The sequence below is a fragment of the Drosophila simulans genome, chromosome 2L (assembly GCF_016746395.2).
Source record: "Drosophila simulans strain w501 chromosome 2L, Prin_Dsim_3.1, whole genome shotgun sequence".
Taxonomy (NCBI): domain Eukaryota; kingdom Metazoa; phylum Arthropoda; class Insecta; order Diptera; family Drosophilidae; genus Drosophila; species Drosophila simulans.
The window spans coordinates 7,347,764-7,364,792 of NC_052520.2; the positions used below are offsets into that span (position 1 = coordinate 7,347,764).

Sequence of the window (17,029 nt, forward strand, 5' to 3'; positions counted from 1 at the left end):
AAACGAATAAAAATAAATTAAAAGATTTAAATGCAGGGAATAGCTGTAGATAAAAATGTATTAAAATAAAATAAACTTATAAGCTAGAACTAAGATACCTTTGCCTTAGCCCCCTATTTTTGAAATTATTTCAGTTACCTTAGCAACACGTCATATTAAATCAATTGACTGGCCTAATAAAGTTCTCCCACACAAAAACACAATAAATTCCGATACAAAACTGAAGATAGCTGGCATACCGACAGATATTTCCGGAATACGACTGGCCAAATCCGTGAGTAATCCAACGCGACAGAATGATTGGCACTAGCAGCGGAACGTCCCACAATCGGAGCCGGAAGCCCAAAGAACAGTGCGGATCCTGTCCCAACAGATTCTCCAAGGATAAGCGGCAGGTGGCCGCCGATGACTCGGATACCACGGAGGTGGAATCGTCTACGGATGAGGAGGATCGCTGGAAGGAAGTGGCGCGAGCCGCTGAGATTCCTGCTGACTATTATAATATCCAGAAACTGGTGAAATACATCAAGGCGGGCAATCAGACAGCCACTATAGTATCGTTGTGCTGCTTGAAGGACTACGATCTGAGCACCCAGATCAATCAGTTCGCCATCTCGGACATCGGCGGACTCGATGTCCTGGTCAACATTCTGGAGTGCAGCGACACCAAGTGCTGTTTGGGCGCCCTCACAGTTCTCTCGGATATCACACTGAACATCGATATTAGAAAGACCATCGTGGATCTGGATGGCATTCCCCTCATTGTGGACATCCTAAACTCCTCCATGAAGGACCTGAAGACCATGGCCGCCGAGACACTGGCCAATGTGTGCAAGGTGCGACTGGCCAGGAAGTATGTGCGCACCTGCGGAGGAATCCCCAAGCTGGTGGATCTCATCGACATCAAGTTGAGGTGAGTTGGCAATGGATGAAGTGGTTCACACTACCTCACCATATATAAGAAATAATTAAACAACCTAATTGTATTATAGCATTCTAAAGACGCCTCGTGACCAATTGAGTCCAGATGATCTGGAGTCTCTGGACATGACACGCGCTGGAGCCCGCGCTCTTTTCACTCTGGCTGATTCCAAGCACAACATGGAGCAGATGCGCAAGAGTGGAATCGTTCCTTTGATGGCTCAGCTCCTTAAATCCTGCCACATCGATGTGGTCATTCCCATAATGGGCACCGTTCGAAAGTGCTCCTCGGAGCCCAAGTTCCAACTGGCCATCACCACCGAGGGCATGATTCCCGACATTGTAAGCCACCTAAGTTCCGAAAATACCGAGCTGAAGATGGAGGGCAGTACAGCGATCTACAAGTGCGCCTTCGATGCGAACACCAGGGAGTTGGTTAGGGAGGCTGGGGGCTTGGAGCCCTTGGTAACTATCATAAAGGACAAGAATGTGAGGGAAAATAAGCCTTTATTGAGAGGCGCCACTGGAGCGATTTGGATGTGTGCCGTAACCGATGCAAATGTCAAAGTGCTGGATCAACTTAGGACGGTGAACCACCTGGTGGCCCTGCTGAATGATGAGTGTGACGAGGTCCTGACCAACGTTACCGGAGCTATATCTGAATGTGTGAGGTTTCAGAGCAATAGGGAGCAACTGCGTCAGTCTGGAGGATTACCAGCAATGGTTTCCCTACTCAACAGTTCCCACGCCCCTCTCCTGGAAAATCTGGCCAAGGGCTTGAAGGAGTGTGCCGAAGATCCGGACAGCATGAGAATCCTGGAAGATCTAGATGCGGTCAGGCTGATATGGTCGCTATTGAAGAACCCTACCCCTAGAGTTCAGGCTCATGCGGCTTACGCCATATGTCCCTGTGTTCGAAATGCCAACGATTCCGCTGAATTGGTCAGGAGCTTGGTTGGCGCCATGGAACTGGTGGTGGGTCTGCTAAAGTCCAAGGATATCATGGTCTTATCCGCCGTTTGTGCTGCCATTGCAACGATTGCCCAGGATCAAACCAATCTGGCCATCCTAACCGATCTGAAAGTCATCTACAAGCTGGCCGATCTCGTCCAGACCACAGATGATCTTCTTCGAATGAACTTGGCAGCTGCCGTGGCCGCCTGTGCCTGCTTCGGCAATAATACTGAGGAACTGGGACGTCTGCGTACTGTCACTCCGATTGTCACCTACATGACCAGCGACAATCCCTTGGTGCACCGCAGCACGGCCATGGCACTGGAGAAGCTATCGATGGATCCGCAGAACTGCATAACCATGCACCAGGTCCGTTTCTACCAACTAATCACATTTAGCAACTCATTTAGATCCTTTTATCTTACTTCAGAGTGGAGTTGTTCCCTTCCTGCTGGAGTGCATTGGATCCACTAACAAGGAGCTCCAGTTGGCCGCCGCCGGTTGTCTGCGGAATATCCGCGAATTGGCCTTGCGTGCCGAGGAATATCTGCTTAAAATCGACGATGACTAGCTTCCTGTTTTTTCTTTGTTAAGTTATTTAATTGTATTTGACAAAATATATGTGTATGCCGATGCTACCAATTTCTTGCATTTTTAGCAAATAAATAAATAAGTTAGTACATTTTTAAACCAGAAATCCCAGAAAAATATGTATTATTTTCCATGACAATAACATCTAGCTATATATTTATATTTGTCGCTACATATTTTGACTAACTAAGCTCGACCCACCCTGCGTACAATTCCCTAGTAACTGGCGTTACTGCCCCTGGTGGAAATGCTCATCCGTCGCTCCACGCGATTCGTGTGTGGCAGCAGGCATCCCGGCGGTGGATACCGCCATCTCCGTGGTCGGGACAACAGGGTTCCGTCCGTCGAAGCTCTACTCCGGAAGGGGGCATCGATGTCGCTGCGCGAGCTGCTCAAACTGCTACTCGCAATCTCATCCGTGGACTCCGTATGGTCACCGTTGCTCTCCTCCAAACAGGCGCTTCCGATGACCAGAAAGGAATGTCGACCGACGCCCAAAGACGAGGCATCGTAGAAGGAACAGGATCCCGAATCGGGCGTGAGGATTCCATCCGTATTGGCCACATCGCTGGTGGAGCGCTTGAGCTTGGGGAATTTGCTGAAGACTCGCCAGAAGCGAAACACATCGCGAAAAACATTCTGCACCTGGTTGGGATGAGTGAATAAACAAATTGTATTTTTATAAGGTGCCATGTGATGGAAACTGGAATATTCATTTATCAGGCAAAAGTTTAGTTTCACTTTAGCTCAATATTTTTCTTCTTACTTGATCCACGCTCTCTCTGACGGAAATCTCGTGAAAACAGGCGCAGGATAACTCCCTGAATCGGCGCTGACCCTCCTCCAAGCTGACCATTCGATCGCCCGGCTGATCTGTCTTATTGCCCACCAGTATGACAGGAATATCCAGCGCATATTCCTGGAAATATGGTATGTAAATATGCTTCCTATAGGTGGATAAAAATATAGTAATTAATTTACTTACTTTACTGGCCGAGCCCAACTTGCGTCTCCGTTTATTGTAATTGATGAGGAACTTTAGGCGACTGCACTCGTCGAAGGAACACTTGTCCGTAATGGAGTACATAAGTATAAATGCGTCGGCCCAGCGGATGTTGGACTCCAGACTAACTCCATCTAGTTCCTAAAAAAAAAAAATGGTCTTTAATGTCATGCAAAATTGAAAATCCCATTTAAAACCCACTTGCAGCTGACCGGTGGCGTCCAGAATGTCAAACTGAATCTGCTCCTTGTCCAGCGTGGTTTGGCAGGTGTAAATCTTCTCCAGGTTAGGATCATACTCGCCAATGAAGCGTCGGGTAATAAAACGCACCACCATGGCTAAATGGGAGAGTCCCTTCAGTTTGGGTTTCCTTTTCTGGGAGTCGAGCGCACAACTCACCCGTTTTTCCCACACCACTTTGGCCCAGGACCATAACCTTCAGAGTCTTTTGTTTATTGGTATGCAGACCCAACTTGACCAGCGATGACTTTGGCGAGGTGGCATTCATGGCAGATACCAGTGGCAATTGTCTGAAAAATATAATATAAAAGTCTTTAAGTGAGAGGTGAACTTTCTAATAAGACTTACACATACCCATCTTGTAAATCTTTTCACTCAAGTTTAAAAAATTCCAAAAACTATAGAATGCATATAATCGTTGATATATTTTAAAATTATTGTGGTATAATATTTCAATATTTTTCAAAACCTAGTTTCTGTTTAATTGAGATTATTAATATATATTTTAAAAATTACAGTTAAGAAAAGTTTTTAGCCAAAACTACCATCCATTTTACAGCTTCATCCCAGGGTATAGGAATGTCCTGTTTTTGGATTGGGTCTGGGTGTTAAGGTCTCGTATTTCCGAGACAATATGTCTGTTAGGAATGAGTGACACGACCTTTGTTGCCCCCAGATTCCTGATGCTGTTGTGGCTAGCTCTAGCTTTCTTTTACCCGCATCAAAATATCTAGACACTTGGGAATGGGACTGAACCACGGCGTTTTCTAATTTCGGCCAGCGATTTCCAGGCAAATTGCATACCTTTGTCGCATAAAAACACAGAAAGACAGCCCGTTTTACTACTCGCACTTAAACATTAAAAAACTAAACAAGTTAACAAAATAGCAGAATAATTTTAGATACCATGAGAATATTTCTGAATAGGGAGTTATGAACTACCTTTGTTCATATTGAACGCAAATTCTAATTTTAAACAGAAATGTTTTGCTTGTCTGTTAAACATTGCTATTATTGGCTTTGTTAAAATAAATGTTGTGATTAAATTTAGATACACTGGAAAAAGTGTGCGCAAACTATAAAACAAATTATTCCGTTTCGAGCTTGTCCCGTCCTCAAACTTTTGTTTCAACTAAAAGTATCCAAAGGTTTTGAAAAGTGCTGCATTTTCAAAACCCAGCAGGAACACTAAACAAAAGATGCTCGACTTGTGTGTTTTTTATGGCCACCCATGGACTTGCACATACAAACATGTGTGGGTGGGCATGTGGGTGTTTGTGTGTTTGTGCTCTTTAAAAAGGTCAACAATGTCAGACTACCGACAACTATGAAACATTTATTGGACACTTTCTGCGTTGTCCTCCAGCAGAAGCAGTCGCAGACACAGACGAAATGGGCAAAGGCAGGAGGCCGCGGTGTCCTTGGGCATTGTCATGGTCATTATTATAAATGATAAGGACACGCCCCGTCAGCCGATTAGCGCAGGATGTCAAAGGATATCGAAATATGGCACAACTGGCAAAATAAAAACATTTGCCGAAGGACGAGCAACAAGTGACGACAATCAAATATCAATTATCTCCTGACTCCGTTCGGAATGTGACTTGTTCATTTCGTGTCCTTCGTTTCCGGATATCGATGTGTCCTTCTATTGTGGCCATATATGTGGGAAAGTTCCTCACTCAGTTCAACGACACGTGCGAGCATATGAGTTATTAAGGGGAATATTTCATCGCACGTTAATGAATTGTTGCAGATAAAAACGTATGCCATTCACATGAATGTTTGATTAGCTATCTCATATCATTATATCATAGCCTGCACAGAAGTAGTTTGTAAAAATACTGAATATTAATTAATCACTTTACATATATTTCTAAGTAATTCAAACACAAAGTTCAGAATGAAATGAGTTCGAAGAACTTTAAGCTTCAATGAATAACAGAGCTAATATTGACTTCATTATTGCTGCCATTTAATTACTTTCTGCAATTTAAACTTATTTTCGGTTAAAGAGCAATGCCAGAAGTTTTAAGGTTTTGCCATCATGGTATTGAATTCCCATAGGTATTCCCATTCTTAGACAAAGTGAAACAAATGTGCTCGACGGCACAGCCAGGATGATGGCCAAACTAAGTCCAGCTTACCTCACCTCATCGAAACACCAACCCACAGCATTGCTGCGTATTCTTCGCTCCAAGTTGTGCTGCGTAGATTTTAATTAGTTGGATTTAAAACTCAAACACTCTACGGTGCGTGCTTAATGAAGCGTTTTCCCGCTTTCCTGCCATCCTGGCTCGAGCTGAGTCTACGATTCCCTCTGCCAGCTGCCGCATCAGCAACAGCATCACCATCGTGGCGTATACGTAATGCCCAGCATCAAGTGGTTTTTGGGTCGAGCTTTAAGCCGATGCTGAAAGTTTTGTCTGTAGCCAGACGGTTTTAATCCCCAGCAGAGAGAAACTTTTCTGTTTCCCTGCTAATTTGTATTTAATTATACATTTCCGGTGAAGTTCACTCAAAAGGCAGTCTCGCCGTCATGTTTTGCTTTTCACACGCCCAAAAGTATACGATGCCAATCAAGAATTTGTATTATTATACCACATTCTATTCACTTTTTATTGCGCAGAAAATAACCGAAACGGGCAGGGATGCTGGTGAGGTCCTTGAACAAGAGATGAATTGTGGGCGCGAAAAGCAAGGGGAATGCACTGGAGCAAGGTGTAAGCCAGCTGCCCAAGCGAACACTAATGAGTTTCCAAGAATTTGCACAAGAAATGCTTAAGGGTATTCGCTTTGTTACAACATCCGAGCCCAATAAATCAAATCAACTGGAAACGATTGGTTTCCAAAGCAATGTTTTTGAAAAGCTGGGCTCTGATCCAAATAAATAAATAAGTGGTTGCAGTCGGACAAGCAACAAGTACTTATTATTGGACGGATAATTAGGTGGCTCTTGAAACTATTTTTAAAACTTAGCTTGGATGTTGATATAACTTCATTAGAGGATTGAATTTAAGCCCTGGATATACTTTGAAACGAAATTACATGGCTCTGTATATTTGAAAAACGATTTATTCTTACTTTATAGCCATTTTAAGTAAAACATCTTTTTGTATGGTTAAGAAATCTCGAACGTAACTCGCTTAATTAATTTCTTAACAAAGGAATCAATTGATATCTTTCTTAGCTTCCAAAATCTATCTGACACTTGCGTAGTTACATTTCAGCCAACAAAAGAACAATATATTTATGTGGCAGCTTAACTTTCCTTCTTTATCGACGAGTACCCCATATGTCAGGTAATGACAGGACTCGCATGTCTGAATTACCAGGACGTCGACCGGACCTTGGCAAAGGCATTGAAAATGAAAACCCCACCGGCAGAGAGACGAAATGAGTTGGGGGCCCATCGGGCTGTTGACCTGGTTGTTATGTTTACCAACACATGCCGCTCGCTATTGCGCACCTAAAATACATAATTCCAGAGCCCGGCGAAGATTGTATTACATTACTCTATAGTTTTCCACACGATTTTCAACAACCGGCCTCCCGACCGCCCGACCGTCCTTGGACGCAATTTTTTTTTCGGGGCACGTGCTAGGCAGTTGTAGTTGTCATCACCCGAGAGTTGATGTTGATTTGGTTGATGAGGATGATTATGCCGCTTGGAGCTCCACGGAAAACAAATCAAACTGCCCAGCCAACAAGTGGTTGTTCAGGAAATAAGGTGGCAACGGAATGGTTGGCTGCAGGAAGGGGGAAGGGTGGAAGGGAGATGGTTCCGAGTGGGTTGTCATAGTGCCAACCACCATTCCACATTCGGCTAAGGCTAAGGTCATGGGAAGTGCGCCACTTGCCATCCGACCCATTGTCGATGACTGGAGTTGCCCACTCCACGCAGTCTCGATGCCCCTGCCCAGACCACTTTTTCCGTGTTTTTTGCTTGTCATTTCATTTCGGTATCGAGCAGCCAGTTAACATTAACGAAATGTGCACACGAAGAAAAATTATTAACCAAAATTGGAAAATTAATAATTCATCATAATTATGCAGCCATTTCTAAAAACTTTCGAAATGTATCTATAAGATACTACGTTGTTTATTAAATTATATTTATTTGAAAGTAAATACAAATTGGACACAGTCTTGTTTATTTAACTAATAATTTTTGAATTAATTTACTTTGCTGTGAGATTTTCTTTCACTGTACAATAACAGCGAATGTTGCCATTGGTTTTTCTCTCACTCAGTCAGTTTGTTTTGCTGCGCGGCCCTGAAATTGAAAATGCGTAAAATTGTCGAAGTTGGCGGTCAACTTCCTCACATAAGTATTCACCTTGAGTGGAGCTTAAATGTATATATAAAAATAAATCTACGAAAAGAAATTCATTTCTCTCCATTGTTAGGGAACCATAGTCGCAGACATTGGTAAATCAGCCCCATAAATAATACAAGTCAAGCGTCATAAATGTTATTTTAGTTAGGCTCACACGGGTGATTTTTTGCTGACTAAGCACCACTTAAATAAACATAGACATGGTTTGTTTTTACCGAGAAAAAGGGGCAAGCCAACAAGCTGAAAAGGGTGAAAGGATTACAAGGAAATGGGATGAAGGACAAATACTAAACTGTTTAAGGCCGTTTGATATATGAGATGATGGTTAAGCGGAGAGGAATTTTGAAACGAGGTAAAACTTTAATCGCAATTTATTGAGCAAGCCAGGATAAATTTTAAGAAATTAATTGCTCTTACTAAAAGTGAGGTTTAAATCTATCTTTAAGTTGTTCTATTAAAGTATCCACTTAGGTTTGGGTTCATAACATCACCCATCGCACAGCATTAATATCAAATATGGCAGGCTTTTATCTGCTTATTTCCATTTCAATATAAATTCGGTTTCCTCATAAATATCAATGGAATTTATGAGAACGAACGGAGAACCCACAAATTGAAAAAGTCTCCTTAGTCTCAGAAATTCCTTGCCACATTTGCCACTTGTCGTAGGCTGAGATGCAAAATATCAATAACTCAGAGAGCACCATAACATGTTATAACCCATCCCCTTAACCCCCATTTCCCAGCCCAGCCCTTAACTTGATTCCAGCTTTCTGGTCTTTATGATCACCATCCTCATAAAATTCCCATGCACTTGTCGTACCCACTCATTGTGCCAGTTGTTCAGAACGATGAATTACATTCGATACCCTAGATGTAGAGGGCGATATTGGTTTTGGGAATGTGAAGGCTTCTTGCAAGTACGATTTTCTATAAATATACCACATGCATTTCGAATAAGAAATCAAAAATAAATCTGCTAAGATATGTGTATTTTATAATTTTCATGCAAAAAGCCAATAGCTTTAGAAGTGATTGCAAATAATCATTTCACATGACGACATAGGGTAGCTCATAGCTCAATCCACCGTACAATAATTTTCCGATTATATTATTCTGCGGCTATGGCGTTTGTCATCGTTTGCTACTGTCTCCGCTCGAGTCTGCGGTCTTCTGGCAATAAAACGCTTTTGTTTGTGGCTTTATGCCCCGCACCACAAAGTAAGGTGCAGGGGCAGATATCGGGCGCTATTAACTAGTCAGCTTTGTGGGGGATGGGAGGTGTGGCAGTTCGCGGGGCAAGGTGCTAAGGCCCCTGATTATGTTTTGTTGATATAATAAATCTTGGTGAGCCGTAAACACCTTTTCCTGACCCAACGCCCGAATGAGATTTCGGATAACGCATGGCGGACGGGTTCGAAAAGAACAGAATTTGCATTTCACTTTTGCACAGACAAGCTGGCGACCTTGCCGCCAAATTTAAAACATATCAAACAAGCAAATCAAAAACAGACATGGCAAGATGGAGAGGCGCACCGCAATTTGTTTTATTTCTGAAACCATTTCAAAGTCAAACAGTTTTGCACAAGACTCTTTTTTGGCGGAAGTAGCAGCAATCAAAGCCAATTAAAATGATTTACAAATCAAGAGAATCGAGAAATATATGTGCAGAAAGCCATCAGGTGAAAAGTTATCGTTTATTCCGAGTCTCAAGTCAAGGTCGACTGGAGTAGCAAAAATAATCGAGCATGGGAGGAACCAAAGGGGATTTCAAATCAACAGGCATTTAAATTCATTTGATTTTAGTTTCATATACCAATTAATGCAAAAATATTGTTAGAAAAAGCCCCCCAATAACGCCCTTTTCGACGGCTCTGCGGCAGACATAAATGTTTACAAATCGAACAAGAACGAGAAACAAGCAGAAATATTTTACTTTTGATTTAATTTATTGTGTATTTTTGAAATGCTCTGTATGGAACATTTTTGAAACAAAGTTCTCATCGTTTTGATTGTTATAAATTTGGTATTTTTATTTAGTTGTAACAACAATTAAGTATACGCACCGTTGGGCGAAACAAGTTTTTGTTTTCCTCAAAACTGTATTGTTTTGCTAGATTTTCATGTTGTATTCGAATTAATTTCAAGAGACGCGCTGCTTTAAATTAGCTTATATTTTTATGTTGTTTTTAGGAACATTTGATATACACAGTGATTAAAAAAATATATACGACAATTATTACTAATTTCTCAAAACATGTATATTTGGCAAAATGTTGTTGGTTTTTCTTTGTACTGGTTGGCGACTTTTTTTATATTCAAAAAAAAAGCTTCGGATAATTTGTGTTTTTAAAATTTATTTATTTTTTGTAAAGTTTATAGTGGCTTTACTTTTATTAATTGCATTTAGTTATATTATTTATTTGTTTTTTTTTGTTGTTATAAAATAATTTTTTAAATATTGTTGAATCACGTTTAGAAAGTTATAATATTTAATTGTTGTAATATTTTATTAATATTTTGATTTATTATTTTGGCGAGTTGTTGACACTTCAGCTTCCTGTTTGCTATTAAGCCGCTGGCTCGCAGCAATTATGCTTTTATATATCCAACTAGTACCGCCGCCGATGCCATCGAAGTGGCTTTATTGCGACGCAGTGCCGACCGATGCGTTGCCATTGTGAGGCAATAATATAAAACACCACCCACTTTTCCGCCGCCTTGCCACCTTCGCAGCGGTGTCGTCAAAGTGCTGGCGATATGTGGACCAATGTAAAATGCAAAAGAGTTCGCAAAGGAGGTCCACTACATCCAATATCCACGTCCACCCACCGACACGCGACTCCAAACCGGTATCCCAATATGCGGCACAATCCTCGACCGAAGTTTTTCCTCTGCGACCGCGACGCGTCGCATCTGCTGCGCTGCCGTTGCTTGAATGAAATCAGCGAAAGCGCGCCAAACACAAAAGTGTTGCCAGCAACATGTTGTGAGGCCAGACGCACATGTTGCCAGCAGCCATGTTGCTATCAAATATGAATTACAAGTAAATGTAAAAACTGAATGGTAATGTATCATTTTAATAATTAACTAAGAAATGAGCATTTAAATGTTTACTCAATTTTTAATGCTCTTTATTTTGGCAGCATTCACCTTCTACTTCAAGCGGAAGTTTCAAAGAGCCAATTTGAAGCCGGATGTGTCAAAGACGCAATTATTTGCAAACCGGATGGATCCATAAGCCGTAAATCGTATTTTAAAAATAAATCGAAGCACAGCCAATTCATTTTAACTGCGTTTTCTTTGGCCAAAATGTATTTTTATCTTACGCTTTAATAAATTTTTACTTACAGGTAGCTTTTATTTTACTTCATAGAACTGTGATATCCTTCAAAAGTCCTCGGATTCTCTGCAGTGCATTTTGATTTTGTACTTCTGGCAACGCCAAAAAAAGTATTCTAAATACACTAAATTTAAGCATGACTAAAGCTTAATAAAGATAGCAACCATTTTTTATATCAAGTTTCTCGGAAAATATAGATATATGAAGATCGTATATGCTTATCAACAATGTTACAGGGTTATTTAGAAGTCATGCAACTATTGCAGTAGCAGTCTTTTCAAAAGTTTCAACCCAAGTAGCAGTCTTTTCAAAAGTTTCAACCCAAGTGGTTGTACACCATGTTCAAGTCCATACGAATCTTTTTGTGCGCACTTATGGTCCTGGAACTGCTTGGATTTCCGACTGGAGCTCAGAGTAATACATGTCCATTATCCGATCCTTCGAGTCAGTGCAGCGCTTTTTGTGTGTCCGCACTACAGCCAGTTATCGATCACCTTAGAAAGGATCTAGAGGATTGGGGCAGCTGCGATGTGAAACTAAACGAAACGCAGGAAAAACTACAGCGCATTGAGTTGGCGACGAATGAGATTCTTTCCGGAACCCAGCTCATTTTCCATTTTTCAAATTTGACGCACACTGTATCAGAGGACCTCGCGGAAAGACTGGACAGGATTGAAGGCAATCAGGCAGTCCTAGGAAACCAGCTACAAGCTATAATGAACAGTACGGAAGTCAAGCTAACTGCGATGCGGAACACCCTATCCAAACTAGAGTGCAGATCGATGTTGCAAAGCTATCGAGAAAACGAAGGACAACGAAAGCGATCTAGCTATCTACCATAAAATGGATGGATTAATTGCAACGTTTTAAACTAACAAAATATTAAATACTACAAAAATTAAATTAACTATGTTATCAGGCAGAATACTAAAATTACATAATATTTTTTTGCATTCTAAATAAACAATTCAGATGAAAAATGATTTACGTATGCAACTTGACCCAAAATTTCTCTCAAGCTTGGCAACATTGTTGCCAACGAATGATGTAGGCCTATTCCTGTTGCCACACTCCCACTGCAAACATTCTCCCTCCACGGGGGGCAATTGAATTTCGGTTTCTGGCCAGCTGACCTTCACTTAACATTATAAGCGAGGAACCAAACAAACAGAAACACAAAAAAAGCAGGCAAGTATGCAAACATTTTCCATGTAATTGGCAATAGACCATGCCCTAATGCTAGGCCAAACACAACGCCCACACACACGCGCTGTGTTGAAAATGTTTACACGCCTCGCCAAGTGGAGAAACCTCCAACCATACAAACGTACATATCACCCCCAGCAAGTGGATAGAGTTCTAAACCCCCCTTTTATCAGTGTGCATCTGCAGGGTGTGAGATGTGGCAACCTGTTGACATCGAAACGCCTCGTGGCACGTCCACTAATTGCTTCTGACAGAGGCAACAGGTTGAATTTAGCCAGGCGAGCTGAGCATTAATTTTGACCAACGTAAACGCCATACGCTCGACTGCCCTGGGCTCCAAGGCCCACGCCCTTTGACCCCACCTTCCCCGATTTTCGGCTGATTTATGTGTCCAACCTAAGCCTTTGCCCCGCGACCTTTCAACCCCATCCGCACGTCAAGCCTACCTGTCACTTTGCATTCTTGTTGTTTACGGGTTAAGGACGCAAAGGTGTGAAAAACAACACCCCTACCTATTTTCTACAACTATCTTAAGCAGGTAAATAGCTTTAAAGGTGGTGGTGTACGTTCTCTTGATTATGTTAATTCGTGTTTATCAAAAACATATTTACTGTGAAACCGCGTGGAAACCAAACTTAAATGACTCTTAAGGATTTTCCAGTAAAATGCCTTTGAATTCGTAACAATTTCTGGAATTTAAAAAGATATATTTATAATAAATTAAATTTGAAAATTTGTTAAAAATATATAAATTCTTTATTATTGACAATTCTTCATTGGCAAATATTATATAAATATAACAAATAATTAACAAAAAAAATATATCTCTTTAGATTTTAGTTAGGCAACAGCACACTGTGCCTACTTTCAGCTAATTCATTTTCCTGTCCCCTTCCGCAAGCGTGTTCAAAAATCTATTTATGTAGGCCCATATATCTTCCCCACCCCGTCATTATTGCCCACCTTACTAGCTGATTCACCGAACTTGATCGAAGAGCTTCTGCAAAAGCTTTTCTAGCCAAACAAAACAAAATTTGGTAGCGAAGAAAACAAAATTAATTCTATCACTTGCAAAATATTTACCAGAAACTTGGAATCAAAGCCAATTGACAGTTTTTCAGTTGAAAAATAAGCCAAATTAAGATTGTGACCGATCTATAAGAGCAATTCGTTGAAAAAGTGAGTGAGAAAATTGGACAAATTTAAATAAGAAATATGTTGCTTTTCCACTTTTCAAGGGAAGGGGTTTCCCACACACTTGTTTACCAAGCAAAAATTAGTGGCCTCGCAATTAATTCGAAATTAGCAACCAGATGAAATCGGACAGTTGGGCTCGTGCCCCGCGAAAGATTCCATTGAGGGGCTCCAACTTCATCGGATTTGTTTATGTTTTATATGAGAGGGCTGTCTGCACTCGAACCCTCTTGAATTTGGTCTGTCTAGCTATCCTAATATTAAACAGTCAACCCTCATTAAAAGGAGTTAGACTTTTGCGAGCTCTAAACTCTAGAGAAAAATATAACGTTTTTCATTTAGTTATTTCATATATTAGTATTTTAAAATGGCTCTTCAATTAAATATTTGTCTAAAATTTATTTTTGGTTCGTTATATTGAATCTTGCCTGTGCTAATATCGAGAGTAAACAGTTTGGCCTGGTCAGGTCTGGATTTGTTTTGGGTTTGGTTGGTATCGGTGTTTGTCTGAGCATGCTTTTGGAGCATGCTGCGGTTCCCAGACAGCGTGATTCACTTTGACTTTAACCCTCTAAAAGATACACTAACCCAGATATTATCATAGCTACCAAACAAAGATAATCTAATAGATATTTTCTTTAATTGGGATTAAAATTAAAAATCAACTTTTGTATATTACTAAACAAAATTGTTGCAAGTCCTTTAATCCTCTTTAGCTTATGCCACAAAGTACTGGCTGAGGTCTAAGCTTGTTAACCCCATAGACACTGCTAGATTTCCCCCACATTTTCCCACTCCAATTTCCATAGATTTCGCGTGTCGCGTCCATGCTGTGCCTATTTTTAGAGTCACTGTTGTCGCCTAATCAATTCCACTGCATGTAACAAATATTTGTGCCCCCAAATCGCGTTGACATCGTGGTGGAGGCATGCCAGTAGGGATAGGAATAGGGATAAGGAGGTTGGGGGAATCGTCCTTAGGTTACCTCCTGCAGGGACACGCTTATCGGCACGTCAAAGGGATTTGGCAAGGACAAACGCGAGTACATAACCAGATTTGCATGCTCATTGCTAATTAACGACGGGTCCCATCAAAGCAGAGGGACGGGTGCAAAGGGGGTCGATGTCACTGGGTAGTGGGTGGAATTTATGAATTTCGGTTGCTGTTTTATTGCCCTCGAATGTGAACTTTACGATACGGGGAGAAGGAGGCAATGCACGCACCGTACACGAAGGCAACGCATGATGCACTGAATCGGCGAGTCGTTGAATCGGCGGCGGGCGGTGGGTGGCGTACTGCCTTTGTTCTAAAGCACAAAAACCCGGCGACAATTTGTTTGAGGAAATCACCACCGACGGATCATTATAAAACTGCAGCTGCCGGAGAAGTAGCAAGTCAAACCGCCTCGCAGATCCATCAGGGATAGGTGTCGATAGCCACTCGAGAAGTTCCAAGTACCCGGCTACCTTAAGGTGACTTGATCTTCAGAGCTGATTGTACTCGGGTGATAATTACCCGCTGAGAGGAAAAGTCTGTGGCAGAGAATCCCCATCGATTTGTGTTTCTTATCTCCAGAGAGTGAGAACTATCAAACGGTTATAAAAACGAGTCTCAACCAGAAAATCTCCCAGTTCAAACTGATGCACTGAGACATCAACACGCTGATAAGACGAATTCAAACGCGGAACTAATCTCCTCACACAACTATTTCAGTGAAATCCATCGTATTCTTATTCGCATTCCTTCTAAGCGCGACAAGAAGTTATCGGGAAATTGAGAAAATGCCTGAGAAACAAGTGGCACCTGTGATTAGTAATCTCGAGGATTTCGAGCATAATTTACCTGGGTAAGTCGGAATTATGTGATAATTAGCGACGGAAGTGTGACCTTGTCCATGTCATGTAACGAGCAAATCACTGATAAGCAATTCGCTTAATTTCATCAACTCACTGCTTAATTCTCTTTCATACAACACAAAAGTTAGGCGACTAAATCGTTCTCAATCTTTTTAGGTATCTAAGTTCGGAAAGCCCAGTTGCCGTACTCCTGGACTACGATGGCACCCTAGCTCCAATTGCCGATAATCCAGCGAAGACCAAAATGCCCGTGGAACTGGAGGCCATACTGCACAAGATAGCCAAGCATCCCAAAGTTTTTCTCGCTGTGATCTCGGGTCGCGGGCTGAAAGATGTGCAAAAACAAGTAAACATCGATGGCATTACCTATGCTGGTAATCATGGACTGGAAATCGAGTATCCCGATGGCTCCAGGCACGACTACGAGCTGCCCACGGAGATCCAGAAAAACTACACAGAAATGGTTAGGGAACTCAAGGAGAAGGTGGAGAAGAATGGAGCCTGGGTGGAGGATAAGAAGGTATCACTCACCTACCACTACAGAGATACGCCCGTAGCCCTGAAGGATCAGCAAAAGCAGTTGGCTTCGGAGATCTGCACAAAGTTCGGATTCCGTGCGAATCAGGCCCATGAAGCCATCGAAGCTAAGCCCCCAGTAAATTGGAACAAGGGAGAGGCTGCCCTGTATATTCTGAAGCAGAAATTCGGGGATAATTGGTCGCAGAAAGTGAGTGTGGTCTTTGCTGGCGATGATACCACCGATGAAGATGCCATGAGAGTGAGTTTAAATGCTACTTTATCAAAAACCTATAATTTTATATATTTAATATTAAACATTTTAGGTGCTTAGAGGCTTGGGTCGCTCGTTTAGAATTTCTGCAGATGCCCAGATCCAGACTTATGCGGATTTCCGGTTGCCCAAGCAGGCTGTGATGACCGATCTTCTCAAATGGATAGCCAATGTGTATGTTTCTTAGATATAATCGAATTTATAAAAGCTAAAAAGTTTGTTGATTTTTTACATATAATACAAATCGAAATTCTGTTTTTGCATAAGCAATATTGAAATATAAACTGTATATGTATTTGATTAGTTAGTGGAATTAGAATAAAATACTTGCTCTTAATATGATCATGATTTTTTCCTCGTATAATGTAACCTTCATTCACCGGCAAATAAATATTTGTTAACTTCAAGATAATCTGATACAAATTCGTTCATTAATCTTAAAGCAAGCACAACATTCACTCTTCGTTTGAAGATCAAAAGAAAATAAATAAATCATTGAATGGAAATCTTTTGCGAACAGAATATTGATCCAGGGAAATGATTCTTCCGTTGCGGAAAAATGTCGAAATTCAAATGTTTCAACTTGTTTAAA

The 17,029-nt window shown here is 41.3% G+C and overlaps 4 protein-coding genes across 5 annotated transcripts; 3 read left to right on the top strand and 1 right to left on the bottom strand.

Moving 5' to 3' along the window:
- Window positions 1–112: 112 nt before the first annotated feature.
- LOC6731343 (armadillo repeat-containing protein gudu) lies at window positions 113–2,517 on the top strand. Its single transcript, XM_002078463.4, has 3 exons — window positions 113–913; window positions 993–2,244; window positions 2,306–2,517. The coding sequence occupies exons 1-3, from the start codon at window positions 297–299 to the stop codon at window positions 2,444–2,446; spliced, it is 2,010 nt and encodes a 669-aa protein (XP_002078499.1). The 5' UTR covers window positions 113–296; the 3' UTR covers window positions 2,447–2,517.
- An 86-nt stretch (window positions 2,518–2,603) lies between these two features.
- On the bottom strand, window positions 2,604–10,401 carry LOC6731344 (ras-like protein rasS). Its single transcript, XM_016178776.3, has 6 exons — window positions 10,115–10,401; window positions 3,869–3,999; window positions 3,671–3,807; window positions 3,452–3,610; window positions 3,233–3,385; window positions 2,604–3,111 (listed from the first exon to the last, which is right to left on the bottom strand). The coding sequence occupies exons 2-6, from the start codon at window positions 3,975–3,977 to the stop codon at window positions 2,683–2,685; spliced, it is 987 nt and encodes a 328-aa protein (XP_016023935.1). The 5' UTR covers window positions 3,978–3,999; window positions 10,115–10,401; the 3' UTR covers window positions 2,604–2,682.
- A 1,328-nt stretch (window positions 10,402–11,729) lies between these two features.
- LOC6731345 lies at window positions 11,730–12,233 on the top strand. Its single transcript, XM_002078465.2, has one exon. It carries the CDS (start codon window positions 11,730–11,732, stop codon window positions 12,231–12,233), a length of 504 nt encoding a protein of 167 aa, XP_002078501.2.
- Window positions 12,234–15,119: 2,886 nt separating this feature from the next.
- LOC6731346 (probable trehalose-phosphate phosphatase C) lies at window positions 15,120–16,774 on the top strand. Of its 2 annotated transcripts, XM_016179708.3 has the most exons (4): window positions 15,120–15,263; window positions 15,505–15,637; window positions 15,804–16,425; window positions 16,490–16,774. In XM_016179708.3, exons 2-4 carry the CDS (start codon window positions 15,573–15,575, stop codon window positions 16,622–16,624), a joined length of 822 nt encoding a protein of 273 aa, XP_016023937.1. In that variant the 5' UTR covers window positions 15,120–15,263; window positions 15,505–15,572; the 3' UTR covers window positions 16,625–16,774. The 2 variants fall into 2 exon arrangements, with proteins under 2 accessions (XP_016023937.1, XP_044778273.1); XM_044922338.1 differs by having other exon boundaries at window positions 15,153–15,637.
- The last annotated feature ends 255 nt before the right edge of the window (window positions 16,775–17,029 follow it).

What these genes read in the sequence shown, in the direction of transcription:
- LOC6731345 (XM_002078465.2), top strand. Translation starts at nt 11,730, where the DNA reads ATGTTCAAGTCCATACGAATCTTTTTGTGCGCACTTATGGTCCTGGAA.
- LOC6731344 (XM_016178776.3), bottom strand. Translation starts at nt 3,977, where the DNA reads ATGAATGCCACCTCGCCAAAGTCATCGCTGGTCAAGTTGGGTCTGCAT. An exon ending in ACGCCACCGGTCAGCTGCAA is followed by an intron (nt 3,611 to 3,670) that starts GTGGGTTTTAAA and finishes TTTTTTTTTTAG; the next exon opens with GAACTAGATGGAGTTAGTCT. An exon ending in AGTTGGGCTCGGCCAGTAAA is followed by an intron (nt 3,386 to 3,451) that starts GTAAGTAAATTA and finishes CCATATTTCCAG; the next exon opens with GAATATGCGCTGGATATTCC.
- LOC6731346 (XM_016179708.3), top strand. Translation starts at nt 15,573, where the DNA reads ATGCCTGAGAAACAAGTGGCACCTGTGATTAGTAATCTCGAGGATTTC. An exon ending in TTCGAGCATAATTTACCTGG is followed by an intron (nt 15,638 to 15,803) that starts GTAAGTCGGAAT and finishes CAATCTTTTTAG; the next exon opens with GTATCTAAGTTCGGAAAGCC. An exon ending in CCGATGAAGATGCCATGAGA is followed by an intron (nt 16,426 to 16,489) that starts GTGAGTTTAAAT and finishes TAAACATTTTAG; the next exon opens with GTGCTTAGAGGCTTGGGTCG.
- LOC6731343 (XM_002078463.4), top strand. Translation starts at nt 297, where the DNA reads ATGATTGGCACTAGCAGCGGAACGTCCCACAATCGGAGCCGGAAGCCC. An exon ending in CTCATCGACATCAAGTTGAG is followed by an intron (nt 914 to 992) that starts GTGAGTTGGCAA and finishes ATTGTATTATAG; the next exon opens with CATTCTAAAGACGCCTCGTG. An exon ending in ACTGCATAACCATGCACCAG is followed by an intron (nt 2,245 to 2,305) that starts GTCCGTTTCTAC and finishes ATCTTACTTCAG; the next exon opens with AGTGGAGTTGTTCCCTTCCT.